At 37.9% G+C, this 17,241-nt stretch overlaps 1 protein-coding gene across 6 annotated transcripts in view; it reads left to right on the plus strand.

Annotated features, from left to right (window-relative positions):
• Positions 1 to 17,241, plus strand: part of XPNPEP3 (X-prolyl aminopeptidase 3) — a 77,336-nt gene that overhangs the window by 27,422 nt on the left and 32,673 nt on the right. For all 6 annotated transcript variants that reach the window (XM_045465945.1, XM_045465947.1, XM_045465948.1 and 3 more), the window contains exons 3-4: positions 1,609 to 2,016; positions 4,933 to 5,135. In XM_045465945.1, the coding sequence (XP_045321901.1) occupies positions 1,609 to 2,016; positions 4,933 to 5,135 (611 nt within the window). The remainder of the gene's footprint in view (positions 1 to 1,608; positions 2,017 to 4,932; positions 5,136 to 17,241) is intronic.

The raw sequence follows: 17,241 nt of genomic DNA on the forward strand, positions 1-17,241 counted from the left end.
AGTTTGAATTTGATGTAATGGACAATAAAGAGCCATTGTAGGTCATGAGTATGGAATGGACTGTCCATGATTTCTCTCTTTTATTCTCTTTTTCTCTTTATTTGGAATTTTTATTATAAAAGTATATACTCATTGAAACAAAATTCAAGTAATATTAAAAAGCATGTTAAAAAGAAAACTTTAGTCTTAACTCAATCCCCATAGATTACTACTATAAAAATTGAGATTCTTTACTAAATTTTTTCTCTCTTCTTTTTTTCTTTTTATTCTTTTTTAACATAAATGGGATCATGTTATCCATCTTGTTCTGTAATTTTTTCATACAGCAGTATTTCATGGCTATCTTTTCATACTTGCATATGAAGCCTCGATACTACAGGGAATAATAATAGTACTCCACATCATGGAATCAATGTAAAGATTAAATGAGTTGATAACTGTAAATAATTAGGATAGTACCAGACACATAAAAAGTATTCAGTAAGCATCAGGTGTTGTTTTACTATTATTAATGCTAAGTGTAGGCTGAGGGATCCAGCTTTGATGAGTGTTTTCATAGTTCTTTTACTTTGGAACCTAAAGCAAGAGCAGGAAATCATGCCATTTCAGAAGGGAAGCATTCACCCAGTCACCACTGGGCTAGAAGCCAGACAGTCTGCTGGGTGCTAATATTGAGAACTAACACATAACATTTCATAACACAGGTTCTTAATACAAGTTTTGTGGGAGGGCTTAGGGGAATCAGATATTCTTGAAATTGTATGTCAAAAGTTTGTGTGTGCCTAGGTGCAGTAAACAGTGAATCCACAGCTTTTTAAAGATTCCCTAGGGAGTCTTCAATCCTTAAGAACCACATGCTTTATCAAGTTTACTTCTCCTGACAGCCCTAAGGAGTATATAATATTATTAAAGTTTTTTAAAAATACAAAGATGACCCCAATTGGAAAATACAAAGATTTTCCCTCAGGGAGGGAACCCTTAAGGAGATTATATGTACCCAGCTCTACTATTAATACAAAAAGACCTATTAGAAGGGTATTATTATGCTTTGGAAATTCAGAAGGAGATTGGCCTTATTATGTTAAAAATTATACATCATTTAACAAATAATTTATCAAGTGCCTGCTATATTCCAGTTGTTATTCTAGGCTCCAGGAATATAACACTGAACAAACAGACAAAAATCTATGTCCTCATGGAGTTTACATTCTTTCAGGAAAGTCATACACGGATAATGTGATCCTTCTCCTCGCCTTTCATGTTGATACTTCAAGTCAACCTTATTATATATGCCTAGCAATGCCTTCCACATGATAATGTTTAGTAAATATTTGATCAAATGAGTAAAAGAATGAAAGAGCTACAAGAGATATTAAGGGGTCATGATCCTGGTTTTCACGCAGGACCACGTTTAACTATCATTTCCAAAATTTTTACAGTGGAATAGAAAATTTGGACCTGTGCCATCTCCTTCGTTCCCCATGTGCTATGAATAGATCTGGCATAAATTGAAGAAATGAACTTGTGTGTTTCCATCTAATATTGTTACCTTAAAAGTACTTTGGCACTATATAAATGCAAAGCATCACTGTTATTTCTCATTTCTAGGAGAGGTGACGCCAGGACTATCTCAAGTGGAATATGCACTTCGCAGACACAAACTAATGTCTCTGATTCACAAGGAAACACAAGGGCAGAGTGGGACAGACCAGACGGTGGTTCTGCTGTCCAACCCTACATACTACATGAGCAATGATATCCCCTATACTTTCCACCAAGACAACAATTTCCTGTACCTGTGTGGATTCCAAGAGCCCGATAGCATTCTGGTCCTTCAGAGCCTCCCTGGCAAGCAGTTACCAGCACATAAGGCCATGCTTTTTGTACCTCGGAGAGACCCTAGTCGAGAACTTTGGGATGGCCCACGATCTGGCACTGATGGAGCAATAGCTTTAACAGGAGTGGATGAAGCCTATACACTAGAAGAATTTCAACATCTAGTACCAAAATTGAAAGGTAATAAATGGAACAGAGGTCAAATCACAGGCCAGATTTGGGATTAAGACCTTCCTTGCCTATTTAGACGAAGTTGTTAATTTTTTCTTTCTCTTTTTTAAAAATTTATTTATTTATTTGGAGAGAGTGAGTGCACAAGCACAGGAGGGACAGAGAGAGAGAGAGAGAGAGAGAGAGAGAAAATCCCAAACGGGCTCCGTGCTATCAGCACAGAGCCAGACACAAGGCTCAAGGTCTCAGGAACTGTGAGATCATGACCTGATCTGAGATCAAGAGCCAAACACTTAACCGACTGAGCCACCCAGGCATCCCTAAAGTTCTTAATTTTCTAAAATGATGATCATGGCAGCATTTCCTTGAGCACCATGAAAGGAACATAAATCTTTTCCACAAGACTACTTTAAATATTTCATTTACGCATTTGCTAAGTCTTTGTTAAATTATTCATTCATAGAGACTGTGAACTGTCCTAGTTTGAAATCGCAGAGAGAATTTTCTTTTAAAGTGGAGGATGGGCATGGATCACTCTTCAAGATTACCAACCAATCCATCCACCTTTGACCACTACATATTACTTCTGCCAACTCTTCAGAAAGAAGCAGTATTCTCAAAGAATGAGCAGTGCTTCACCAGCATCACAATTACCTGGTGATACATACTAGAATTACAAAAGCATAATAGATAGTGGAAATGTAAAATCTTAGCCCCCCCCTTCCATATCTGTTAGATCAAGAATCTGCCTTTTAACAAGATTCTCAGGAGATTCATATAGTACAGAGTTGAGTCCATGCCACTCAAAATAGTCACTTTTTCTACATTTCTTCTGGTAAAATTATAATCACTCATAACATTTTGAGATTCTTTTTCTGGAACTTTTTAGAATCTACACTACATTATAAACTGTCTTTAATGATTCTTGTAAATCTACAGCCTAGGAAGCATTTTATTTTTTGAAGTGTCCAAAAGTCACTTAGAGCCAAATTGGTAAATAACATAGATAATCAAATTGTAAAGTACTAATTTTAGACAAAATAATATATGGTGTAAAATTAAAGTCTAATTTTCTAATTTTCTAAAGTCTAATTTATAATGGTTTATAAACCATTTCTGAAGTCAGTTTCTAAAAGAGAATTCCAAAATTGTTTCCAATGATCATGGAATTTATTGGACTTGTTTCATACAAAGCCTTCTTTGAAAGAAAATACTCAGTTGAATATGCAAGTTCCAGTATGTTTGAATTGTTTCATTGCTTTATACAAGTGTTCTCTATTTTACAGAGATAATTACTCAGCTAAACTAGTGGAACTTTTTCATATCTTCAAAGTTGTCATAAATGTGGGATACAGAATCATTTTCTTTTTAGCTTTTTGATTTTCTGAATTAGTTGCTAGCTGTCCTATTCAATAGTCTACATTTCATTAACCCAGTATTGTTAAAACCTTACACCAAATGTATTTCTCGAAAGTACTTCTCATTCACCATCCTTTTTGTTTTTTAATGTTTATTCATTTCTGACAGAGAGAGAGAGAGAGAGAGAGAGAGAGAGAGAGAGAGAACAAGTGGGGGAGGGGCAGAGAGAGAGAGGAAGGCACAGAATCTGAAGCAGTTCTAGGCTCTGAGCTGTCAGCACAGAGCCTGATGCGGGGCTTGAACCCATGAACCTGACCAGCTCAGATCATGACCTGAGCTGAAGTCAGACACTCAACCAACTGAGCCACCCAAGCGCCCCTCATTCACCATTCTTAATGTTAGTAGTTTACTAGACAAAAGCAGCAGGCAAAGGAAAAGATTCATGAAATCGTATTTATGTAAAAATTTAAAAACAAAAAAAAAACTGGGCTATGATTTCATACACTGAAAACAGGTAGTAGAGGTTGTTTTACTTTTTAAAAACTACAATTAAATTTCTATTAAAAGTAAGATTAGCATTTGACATGTAATATATATTAAAAACCATTTTTATTTCAAAATGAAAATATTTAAGAGATTGTATCACTAATATATAGCCAATAAAAATTTTTAGGGTTTTTCCCTTTTCTGTACCAAATACTTTGCGTAAAACATACATTCAGACTTCAGTTGTTGGAAATGCTGCTAATAAGCCATCTCAGGAAAATAGAAAGGGACGAATGGAGACCTGGTTTAAATGGAAACATTTTCATGATGAGCCTTCTCATCATGTATCTTGGCACATACAGACTATTTCCTTGGGTCTCTAAAGTTAAAAGGAGAGCTGTGGTCTTCTAGTGAGAATACATGGCAGATGAGAAAGGAAAAGCCCTGGGTAAGTGTGGGCTAGCACATATCATCAACTATAGTGTTTCTATAGCCATAAATATTTGCTCCTAAATGCAATAAGAACCTCATTCGCTAACATAGCACAGAGCCTGATGCGGGGCCCAGACTCACAAACCGTGAGATCATGACCCGAGCCAAAGTCGGACCCTTAACCGACTGAGCCACCCAGGCGCCCTAGAAAGGGAACACTTAACCACGTCATGATCTGAGTACTTTTTTCTGTCCGTTCATGTTCAGTAATTCAGCAGGGCATCTAGCTCAATTGTAGTGTGGAGAACACTTTTATAGTTGTTCTTTAATGATTAGTAAATAATAAAATCAAAGCTTGAGAAGAGCTTTAGTCCCATCTATCATCTATATAAAGAACACTGAAGTTTAGGGGCAGAGAAGCTGGATATTCGGTGTCAGAATATCTTGCCATTCTCAGGGAATAGCCTTTCCAGTGATAGATGATCTAACCTTTCAGTTGCTTCAGTCCTGAGAGAGTTTTTGCTCACTTCAGAATTCCACACCACAGGTTTTATGGTTTTGACTCTTGTTCAAGTCATTATAGCAGTTGGTATTTCTTGTTGCTGTTAGTTTTATTTTAAAATTTATTTTCTTGCTGCTCATTTTAAGATGAGACAAATATGGTCTGGTATGACTGGATGAGGCCCTCTCACGCACAGCTTCACTCTGACTACATGCAGCATCTGACTGAGGTCAAAGCCAGGAGCAAGAATAAGGTCCGGGCTGTCCAGCAGCTGGTACAGCGCCTCCGACTGATCAAATCTCCTGCAGAAATTGAGCGAATGCAGATTGCTGGGAAGCTGACATCACAGGTATGGTTCCTATTGAAAAAGTTTTCTCCAAATTAAAAAATCTAAGTTCCTAGGGTTCAGTGGGTACCTTGAGGTTGTGTACCGGAGGAAGGAATTTCATAGTAGGTGAACATCTACCTTCTGCTTTAGTTTAGTGAACATGTCTAGAAACTTGCTCAATACCTTGCAAGGCAAAATAAAGCTGCCTTGCATCTTTTATCCATGATCTTAGTTGTTTCTCTGTGGGACAACATAAATTAATCAGTGGTATTCCCTTTCCTTATGATAACTGCAATAACAGTGGCAGTTAAACACAGTTTGATTGATAAAGAAGACTCAGGACCCAGAATGACAGTACTTATAAGTCTGTAACTTATTATAGGAAAGGGGTACAGTACAGCAACAGCATTAAAGTAAGAATACCTGTCACAGTCAATGGCTGTCCCACAAAAAGGATCCAGAGAAGCCAAGTGCAGGATCTTGTCCTATGTCAGCAAGGGCCAGGTGGGATGCATTTTCTCTCCTGTGGATAAGGAACCACATTTTCTCATCTGTGGATAAGGAACCACAGATGTACACACACAGAATATCTTGGGACCAAGGAGCCCAAAATGGAATCTCACCTAGGGATTTTTGGGTTTTGCTCATACTGGCATATTCCTGCTATGTAACAGCAGAGCTCCTAGACCAGTACAAACCATTAATCTCACTGTTACCATATTGAGAAACCGATACAAACTGCCCCAAAATTCCTTGCAACACTTTTCATTAATTGTGGTGAAATATATACAGCATAAAATTTGCCAATTTACCCATTTTTAAGTATATAGTTCAGTGGCATTAAATACATTCACATTGTTGTACAACCACCACCACTGTATATCTCAAGAACTATTTCATGATCCCCTGCTGAAACTCTATACTCATTAGACAATAACTGCCCGTTTCTCCTTCCCTCTAACCCTTGGTGACTACCATTTTATTTCCTGTTTCTATAATTTGACTACTTTAGGTACCTCATATAAGTGAGTCATAACAATATTTGTTCTTTTGTTTTTGACTTATTTCACTTAGCAAAATGTCTCCAGGATTCAACCATGCTCTGGTATATAACAGAATTTACCTTCTTTTTAAGGCTGAGTAATAGACCATTTTATGTATATGCAACATTTTATTTATCTATTCATCTATTGATGGACATTGGGTTGTTTTTTTTTCGTTAATTTTTTTAATTTTATTTTTTTTAATTTACATCCAAATTAGTTAGCGTATAGTGCAACAATGATTCCAAGAGTAGATTCCTTAATGCCTCTTACCCATTTAGCCCATCCCCCTCCCACAACCCCTCCAGTAACCCTCAGTTTGTTCTCCATATTTATGAGTCTCTTATGCTTTGGCCTCCTCCCTGTTTTTATATTATTTTTGTTTCCCTTCCCTTATGTTCATCTGTTTTGTCTCTTAAAGTCCTCATATGAGTGAAGTCATGATTTTTGTCTTTCTCTGACTGACTAATTTCACTTAGCGTAATACCCTCCAGTTCCATCCACATAGTTGCAAATGGCAAGATTTCATTCTTTTTGATTGCCGAGTAATACTCCATTGTGTGTGTGTGTGTGTGTGTGTGTGTGTGTGTGTGTGTGTGTGTGTGTGTATACCACATCTTCTTTATCCATTCATCCATCGATGGGCATGTGGGCTCTTTCCATACTTTGGCTATTGTTGATTGCTGCTCTAACCATGGGGGTGCATGTGTCCCTCCAAAACAGCATACCTATATCCCTTGGATAAATACCTAGTAGTGCAATTGCTGGGTCATAGGGTAGTTGTATTTTTAATTTTTTGAGGAACCTCCATACTGTTTTCCAGAGTGAATGCGCCAGCTTGCATTCCCACCAACAATGCAAAAGAGATCCTCTTTCTCCGCATCCTCGCCAACATCTGTTGTTGCCCGAATTGTGAGTGTTAGCCATTCTGACAGGTGTAAGGTGGTATCTCATTGTGGTTTTGATTTGTATTTCCCTGATGATGAGTGATGTTGAGCATTTTTTCATGTGTCGGTTGGCCATCTGGATGTCTTCTTTCCTTATAAGGAAAGACACTTCTCCGGAGAAGTGAATATTCATGTCTTTGCTCATTTCTTTACTGGATTATTTGTTTTTTGGGTGTTGAATTTGATACGTTCTTTATAGATTTTGGTTTCTAACCCTTTATGTGATATGTCATTTGCAAATATCTTCTCCCATTCTGTCGGTTGCCTTTTAGTTTTGCTGATTGTGTTGTTTCTGTCTTTAGGCTAGTGTGAATAATTCTGCAATGCACATTCTACTTTTCAAACCCCTGTTTTCATTTCTTTTGGATATATGCCCAGAAGTAGAATTACTAGATCAAATGGTAATTCTGTGTTCAATATTTTGAGGAACGACCATACTGTTTTTCATAGCACCTGTGCCGTTTTACATTCCCACTGACACTGGACAAGAGTTCCTATTTTTCCATATCCATTCAAACACTCGTTTTCTGTTTTTTGATGATAGACGTCCTTGTGGGTGTGAAAGGATATCTGACTGTGGTTTTGATTTGCATTTTTCTAATGGTTAGTGATGTTGAATGTCTTTTCTTGTCTTTATTGCCTTCACGACACTTGTATGCTTCATCTATGCTTCATGCTATGCCTTGACCAAAGTCAATGTCATTCAGGAATTTAGCAAAACAGCTCAAGCTAATTCCAGGAAATAGCTCTCACAGAGCAGTCCACTCCCATGACCCACTATCAAGCCTTTTTTCTAATAAAACAATAATCCTTAGTGTGATATCATTTACTTGCCTTATAATATCCTATAATCAGATAGATCATCAAAATGTACATGCAGAATCTAAACATTTACAACATCCAGTGTGGGGTTAGTATGGATTTAAACAGATAGTGGAACCATCCATTTATACTTTTCCACGTTTTTCTAACTATATAATTATTTTGTTGTTTGGATCTTTAAGTGTCTGGGTTGTTTTGTTTTGTTTACATTTACTTTTGAGAGATGGAGCACAAGGAGGGGAGGGGCAGAGAGAAAGAGGGAGACACAGAATGGCTCTGAGCTATCAGCACAGAGCCCAACACGGGGCTTGAACCCATAAACCATGAGATCATGAACTGAGCTGAAGCCGTATGCTTAACTGGGTGAGTCACCCAGGCACCTCTGTAAGTGTCTGCTTCTTAATAAATCTGCTGAATTATTAATCTATCATTAATCAACTCTGAATATTTCTCAGACCAGTTCTTCTACATAGGTATAATGTACTGAGATAGCTTTAATTCAATCTCCCACTATATTTTATCATTAATATCAGTATTATGCTAAGTTTGTTAGTATTTACAATGTTAATTTTACTTATGCTTCCATGTAATACCATATAGCAGCACCACTGTAGTTACATTATAAATCAGAAAATCATGGTATAATTATTTTGTCCCTCCCAACACAATCTACCTTTTATTATAGCCATATATTATTTCTCATAGGACTATAGATCAGAGGCCATATCTCTGTTTTTTCAGGATTCAGAATATCTTGAGAACATAGCTAAATTCCTTCCCTCAGGTTAGGTTGTTTGACAGATATTGGTTCCCAGTTGGAAGAAACCAGCAACAGAACCTATTAATCTACTACAGGAAGCACTCTAGTCCTGTTTAAAAGTTATCCAGTATTGGGGTGCCTGACTGGTTCCGTCATTAGAACATGTGACTTGGTCTCGGGGTCATGAGTTCAAGCTTCATGTTGTAAAGATTACTTAAAAATTAAAAAAAAAAAATTTTTAATAAAATAAAATTTGTTCAGTGCTCACAAACTGTGCTGTAGGGAAAGGATGGTTAGCATCCAGTCAAAGGGCTGAAGCTGTTAAAGAGCACCTGAATAGTTTGCATCCTCTAGTTAAAACTTACAGTAGAAAGCGAAACTTTTTTTTTTTCTTTAACGTTTATTTATTTTTGAGACAGAGAGAGACAGAGCATGAACGGGGGAGGGTCAGAGCGAGGGAGACACAGAATCTGAAACAGGCTCCAGGCTCTAAGCTGTAAACACAGAGCCCGACGCGGGGCTCGAACTCACGGACCGCGAGATCATGACCTGAGCTGAAGTCGGACGCTTAACCGACTGAGCCACCCAGGCGCCCCAGAAAACAAAACTTTCTTAAGACTGTAGGGCCCATAAGTGGCCCGTATTTGTGCATCACCTAGGTTTCTGCTGTGAGAATGCCTAGCCACTGTGCTTGGGATACCTTGGACTCCATTTGAATTAAGGTATCTAATAATCCAGCTTGTGTTTTAACACGCAGTCTTGTTCCCTTTGCTGAGTTGATTTGGGCGAGTTGTTTTAGTGTGTGATCTAATTATAAAATCCATTTTGTCAGCATCGTGTTATCTTTTCAAGTGGCTCGCCACTTTTGTCCTTACTCCTTAGACCTTAGTAGGTCTTTCTCAGCAGTATGTCTTTCCTCATTAAAAACAAATCTGCCTGACCAAATAACTCCTAAGCAGCTCCTAATTCCATGAAGGCTCTCTTATTTCAAATGGTCTGACACCAGATATGTTGTCATGAGTACTGACTGCTTTTGTACAGTTAGGAAATACGTTTGATATCTTGAAAATGTTAATTCCCCCAGACTTAGATCATATGAGTAGTAGTCACTCCTAAGTAGACTTTGGTTTGAGTGTTCCACAGAACTTCCCATAACCAAACAAATATCAGGAATGTGGACCCACCAAGTTATACCTAGTTCTTATCCTTTATCAGTGATCCATGTGTCCCAATTGTTCTTCCTCCTCATGCCTATTCACCTACAGTAACAGGGCAAATAGCTATTCTTACACATAATATTATTTTGACAGGTGGGATATGCAGTAGATAACATTCTACCACCATATTCTGGTACCTTTTTTAAACCATCATCATGATTAATGGCTATGTAATGTTCATTTAGATTTTTAATATATTTCATATTCAACTAGCTAAATATTTTCTACATGTTGCTTTCCAACATAGCTCCTCTGTAGTAGATCCATCCTGTGAAATGAGAATCAAAAACATTTGCATTGTTGCATACAGTCCTAGAAAGAGCTCCCATCTCTTGATCTATTTTGAGGACGTATGTCACTCAGGGAAGTGTATTTGTTAGGTTAGCTATTGTTCAACTCTCTCTCAGAAGAGGAGACTTCATCAGACAGAGTCCTTTGCCCCAAGGGGCTTCTGGGTCAAAGCTAAGAGAAAATATTATTCTCTTCCTTTAAGCATCTCCTTAGGCACCAAAATTATGTTAGATTTTCCTTTTTGTGGAACTCATTTTTTGGCTCCCTTCCCCTCAGTGACAATCTGGCCTTTCTTTCATTTGTCATTCATTTTAACCCACATCTTTACCACTGAAGAAGAATTTTCTGGTTAGTCCATTCCCAATAATAGAAGGACAAATTGGATACATACAGAAAAATGGGTCTAAACTATTGGCAACCAAAGCAATTTTTATTAACAATTTGAGCTTCAGTGGGGGCCAGTGGTCTATGTCTTTGTTTAGTACATTGCTGCCTGGCTTGAGTCCCTCCATGTCCATTCATTTCATGGACCTTCATTGCCATTTCAAGAGAATGAATTAGGCCATCAACTTGTTGATTCCATTTACCTTCCAACCCTGGCATCGGGTTTCTTTAGTAAGCATCATATGGCCTGCTTTGATTTGGCCTCAGACTTTCCATAGAGATTTCCAAAGAGCACTGGCCCCACATGTGGGGATCTTTTACTATCCAGTTATTTATGACCCACTTGTTAGACCAATTGAAAGTTGATTGGAAATAGCCTAGGATCAGTATTATCCAAATAGTAAGGCTTCTATTTGCATCTAGTTCTTTTGTCACAGGTAAGAACAGAGCATATAATGCAGCTCAGTGGACAAAATTGTATTACATTCTTCCATAAGGATTTTTTTTTTTTTTTTTGAGGGAGAGAGAATCTTAAGCAGGTTCCATGTCCAGCACAGAGCCTGATGTGGGGCTTGATCTCGCGACTGTAAGATCTTGACCTGAGAGGAAATCAAGAGTCAGCCGCTTAACTGACTGAGCCACCCAGGCGCCCCTTCCAAAAGGATTCTACGTTCTTCTGCACTCAGAGCACCTGCTTTCCATACAGAATTACTCTCAATTCTGGAGCTACCATCTATGAACCAGACCAATTGCCTGGCATCCTTGGGCAGTTGGTTGAACGAAAAGAACCAAGGAAAAAAGACTTGTAAATACGAGTCTGTCCCATCCTCTGGTAGCATGCTCTATATAGTGCATTTTCGTTTTATGATGGAACTTCTTTGGGTATCACCCCTCTTACTTAAATTTTGCTTTTCTGACATCACCAATGACATACATATTTCAGATCTTAATTTGCTCTTATAAGTCTTTTAGTTATTGGGGCTACCTCAGTAAATGCCCCACAATAAGTCAGCAGCTATCTTTCAAAAGACATAGAGTGGAAAGCAGCATCTAACAATGTCTTAGCCCCAAAGCCCAGAGGCTATCTTGGAGTTGTAAGTATGCCTTTTGCTAGAAATTCCAGTTGGGATGAGTATGGATGGCTGACACTTTTAATATCATTTCAGCATTAAGATCGTGTGATCCTAACATAATAGCTTAAGCCACAGCCTTCTGCAGTTCTAAGAAGGCTTCTTTTTGTTGAGGCCCCTAATCAAATAAGGCCTTTTTCGCTGTGATTTTATGAATTGGGGCCAAGAAAATCCCTAAGTGAAGTATAGTTTCTCTAAAAGCCAAATATGTACAGTTAGCTGTTATTGAGCCTCTTTAACCTGAGGGTCAGGGAGTGATAACAGTTTATTCCTAGTGTCCTGTGGTGTGTCACGGATTGCTCCAACCCATGTCATCTCCCAAAATTTCGTAGTCTGTGTAGGGCCCTGGATTTCTAGCAAGGTTAATCAGTCATCCCCAGTCAGTCATATGATTTATGACCTTAGTAAAGTCGCTTTTAACTTGACCCATGGTTTCAGATGATAATTATTTGTATTGTCCAGCTATGTTAGATCTAGGTCCTGCTTCATCAGATTGTGACAATACTCAGAGGAGTTCTAATATTTTTGAGGTAATACTGTCTATTGGGAACCATTCTGCATGAATACAAGTTGTTGTAGGCTCTTGCTGGTGACTGACAATGAGAAGACTGCATTAGTCAAATCAATAGAGAATACCAGTCACCTTTATCTTACATGAGTTGAATAGTCAGGACTGTACTGGAGACAGCTAAGGCTCTTCAGGATATGGTTTTATTGAGTCCCCTATAGTCTGCTGACAGTGACCTGATTCATCAGTTGGCCTCACTGGCCACACTGGGCTGTTGCAGTGAGTTTATGGACACTAATATACTTGCATCTTGACATTTCCTTATTTAGAATAGTAATTTCTTAGTGCCTTCCAGGTATCTAATAATGTTTCCAAGTTACTAGTTGAGTTAGGTTAATTCTAAAGGCTCCCATGTTGCAAGTCCGATGAGTACTGGATGAAGGGAGGATGGAAATTATTCCTTTCTTCTTATTACCCAGTAGGGGGAGGAATTTTTATTCAAACATTATATTCATATCAATTATACATCCAGGTAAGGGAGACATCACAGTATCCTTTTTATTTACATTCCAATGTCTTACTACACTTTAATTTTTAACCTTTTCACAGTATCATCCCCATGTTCCCTTGAATTAATTTTGTCATCCCTAAAGGGGTTCATTTGCAGCCCTAGGCAGTACTGCATGCTATGTTCCTAAATTCAGTAGATCCAAAAGAGTTTCTTCTCCACATCCAGCCAGTCACTCACACATTTGTAAAATGTCTTGAGTTCCCTGCCAGAGATGACCCTGGTCTTCATGTCAATATTCTCTTTCCATTATTTTTACATTAAGAGCCCATATCTTGACATCTGATGATAGCGGCTCATTGGAATCTTTTTCTTTCTAAGTTCCTCTAAACTCAGATAAATTGAGTATATCTGCCTTGGAATTTTTATACCCTGAAGAGTTTGAGGAAGGCAGTTTGCCAATTCTCTTTGCCTAACTTTAAAATTATCAAAGTTTGACACTCCTCAATTTCCTCCTTTTTATATCATTAAAAAAAATTTTTTTAAGTTTATTTATTTTTGAGAGAGAGAGAGTGAGTGGGGGAGAAGCAGAGAGTAAGGGAGAGAGAGAATCCCAAGCAGGCTCCACATTGTCAATGCAAAGCCCAGTGTGGGGCTTGAACTCACAAACCATGAGATCATGACCTGAGCTGAAACCAAAAGTTGGACACTTAACTGACCAAGCCACCCAGACGCCCCTCCTTTTTATATCTTTTTTTATTTATTTATTTTTTAATTTACATCCAAGTTAGTTAGCATATAGTGCAACAATGAACAATGTTGTTGCCTGAGTTGTTAATGTTAGCCATTCTGACAGGTGAGAGGTGGTATCTCATTGTGGTTTTGATTTGTATTTCCCTGATGATGAGTGATGTTGAGCATTTTTACATGTGTCGGTTGGCCATCTGGATGTCTTCTTTGGAGAAGTGTCTTTTCATGTCTTTTGCCCATGTCTTCACTGGATTATTTGGGTTTTGGGTGTTGAGTTTGATAAGTTCCTTATAGATTTTGGATACTAACCCTTTATCTGATATGTCATTTGCAAATATCTTCTCCCGTTCCATCAGTTGCCTTTTAGTTTTGCTGATTGTTTCCTTTGCTGTGCAGAAGATTTTTATTTTGATGAGGTCCCAATAGTTCATTTTTGCTTTTGTTTCCTTGCAGCCAGAGATGTGTTGAGTAAGAAGTTGCTGTGGCCAAGGTCAAAGAGGTTTTTGCCTGCTTTCTCCTCTAGGACTTTGATGGCTTCCTGTCTTACATTTAGGTCTTTCATCCATTTTGAGTTTATTTTTGTGTATGGTGTAAGAAAGTGGTCCAGGTTCATTCTTCTGCATGTCACTGTCCAGTTTTCCCAGCACCATTTGCACCATTTATTCCATTGGATATTCTTTCCTGCTTTGTCAAAGATTAGTCGGCCGTTTGTGGATCCATTTCTGGGTTTTCTGTTCTGTTCCTTTGATCTAAGTGTCTGTTTTTGTGCCATATATCATTTTTAATTAATCATAAAAAACTGAATTATTTTAGGATCTGAATTATTGCCCCCTCTCTTATTTTTTTTTGATTTGCTATTTTTGTTGTAAAATTTATATGACATAAAATTTACTATTTTAGCCATTTTTAAGTGTACAACTCAGTGGCATTGAGTACATTCACATTGTTGTACAACCAGCATCATTATCTGTTTCCAGAACTTTTTCATCATCCCAGATAGAAATTCTAACCATTAGAGTTTCCCTTTTCAATAACTCCCCATTTCCCCTTTCACCATCCCCTGATAAGCTCTACCCTACTATGAACTTGTCTATTCTGAGTGCCTCATATAAGTAGAATCATACAACATTTATCTCTTTTTTTCTTGTGTTGCCTATACTTTTGGTGTCCTATCCAAAAAATTATTGCCAAATCCAACATCATGAAACTTTTCCCCTATGTATTTCTCTATGAGTTTTATAATTTTAGCTCTTACATTTCAGACCTTGCCCATTTTTTAGTTTATTTTTGTATGTGTTTCTTAAGAGAATCATATGGGTAAATCTTCATGACCCTGGATTTGGCAATGGATTCTTAAATATGACACCAAAAGCAGTAGTAACAACAACAAAAAAATTAACAAATTGGGCTTCATCAAAATTAAAAACTTTGTGCATCAAAGGACATCATGAAAATAATAAAAAGATAACTTATGAACAGGAGAAATATTGGCAAATCTGTATCTGATAAGACTCTAATATCCAGAATATATAAAGAACTCTTATAACTCAACAACAAAAAGACAATGGTTCAACTTTTTATTCTTTTGCATGTCCTCTTACTGGATTTTATTTCCCTTGTAAAGTCCTCAATTCATTCTTATCTTTTTATTATCCATAGGAGGAAGTTGAGATTAAAGATCTGAAACTGTCTTTTTATATCCTCCTGGGGTCCAACAACAAAGTCATATATGAAATCCCTTATTACAGTGTCAGTCATAACCAAGTAAGGGGCATCCCATAAAGGTGTTCATTTCCTTCATCAGATAGCACTGACTATCTGATGCAGCTTCAGGAGGTACTGACCATATATATAACAAGGGAGAGTCAGGGCAATATCCCTTCTATGTTGGACACATCCCTTAATCCATTCTAGTAAACTAGGGATTGTCATGTGATCCACAGTAAGCCCTAACATTTCCCTCTCCTCAGCAGTGTTTACAGCCAAGGATACTGCTCCTTGATCTAAAATTCTCAGGATTCATTTTTAAAAAGAATTCATCAGGTTGCTGCATCTAAATCTGAAAAATGGCTCATTTCCTTCACTGAATAACCCCTTTCACTATCTTTTGTCCTGCCTCATCAGTTTGCCCTACCTGAATTAGTTGTAGTGAATGTCTCTCACAAGCTGATTTATCAAAAAATAAAGTGGCTTGGGTTCCTTTGGTCGGAGCACCACCTATTGGCCAAAGGTGGAATTCTTGTGAAGGAGATTCTGAGCTTGCTTTCAGCTGATACAAAGCAGCAAACAAACAAACAAACAAAAAAAAACACTGAGTTTTTAGCAGAACTGCCATTGATGTGCACTTCTCTTCCAGTCCATTTTTGCTAGCTGCTAAGGTTCAGGTTCTATCATTTCCTGATTCCACAGATTTCAAAGCCAGTGCTAATTCAAACCAAGAATGGTTTGGCAGTCACCCAGGTTCGTAATTGGATTTTCATCCTCTTTATCAGAATCATTCTTTTTCTTTTAAAATAATGCTTTAACCATATATTTAATAAAAAATAATTCAGGTATGCTGGAACAAATGGATATCCACATGCAAGAGAATGATGTAGGATCCCTACCTCACACCATATACAAAAATTAACTCCAGGGGCGCCTGGGTGGCGCAGTCGGTTGAGCGTCCGACTTCAGCCAGGTCACGATCTCGCGGCCCGTGAGTTCGAGCCCCGCGTCGGGCTCTGGGCTGATGGCTCGGAGCCTGGAGCCTGTTTCCGATTCTGTATCTCCCTCTCTCTCTGCCCCTCCCCCGTTCATGCTCTGTCTCTCTCTGTCCCAAAAATAAAATAAACGTTAAAAGCCTTTAAAAAAAAAAAAAAAAAAAAAAAAAAAAATTAACTCCAAATGGATCAAAGACCTAAACTTAAGAGCTACAACTATAAAATTCTTAGCAGAAACAAACATTTATGACCTTGAATTCGGCAATGAATTCTTAGATATGACACCAAAGTAAGCAACACAAGAGAAATAAATTGGACTTCATCAAAATTATAAACTTCTATGCATCAATCAAAGGACATTATCAAAAAAGTGAAAAGACAACCTATAGAATAGGAGAAAATGTTTGCAATCCATATATCTGATAAAGGTCCAGTATCCAGAATATGTAAAGAGCTCTTGCAACTCAAAAACAAAAAGATAACCCAGTTAAAAAATAGGCAGAGGACTTAAATGGGCATTTCTCCAAAAAAGATATACAAATGGCCAATAAGGACATAAAGAGATGCTTAATATCATCAGCTATTGGGGAAATGCAAATCAAAACCAAAATGAGATACCACTTCATACCTGGTAAAATGGCTATAATTTAAAAACAAAGCACATAGGAAGGGAAGATGGCAGTGGAATAGGAGAATCCCTAGGCTCTCTTCATCCCACAAATACAACTAGATAACTGTCAAACCATCCTATATACCCCAGAAATTGATCTGAAGACTGGCAGAACAAACTCTACAACTAAAGGTGGGGAAGAGGCCACATCGAAGAAGGTAGGAAGTGCAGAGACACCACTTGGGAGAGAAACAGAATGCAGCCCCTGCGGTGGGGATGGAGCCACGATCCCAGGGAAGGGCTAGAACAAACTAGCACACAGGAGAGCACTCAGGGATAACAGATCCCCATAGCAATTGGCTTGGAAAGTGACAGGGCACAAATTTTGTGAGTTCTTGCAACCAGCAGGGCTTAAAGCCTGAAGTTTGAAAGGTCAGCATGCTTGGCTCTGAGAG

Source organism: Leopardus geoffroyi, chromosome B4 (assembly GCF_018350155.1).
Source record: "Leopardus geoffroyi isolate Oge1 chromosome B4, O.geoffroyi_Oge1_pat1.0, whole genome shotgun sequence".
NCBI lineage: Eukaryota > Metazoa > Chordata > Mammalia > Carnivora > Felidae > Leopardus > Leopardus geoffroyi.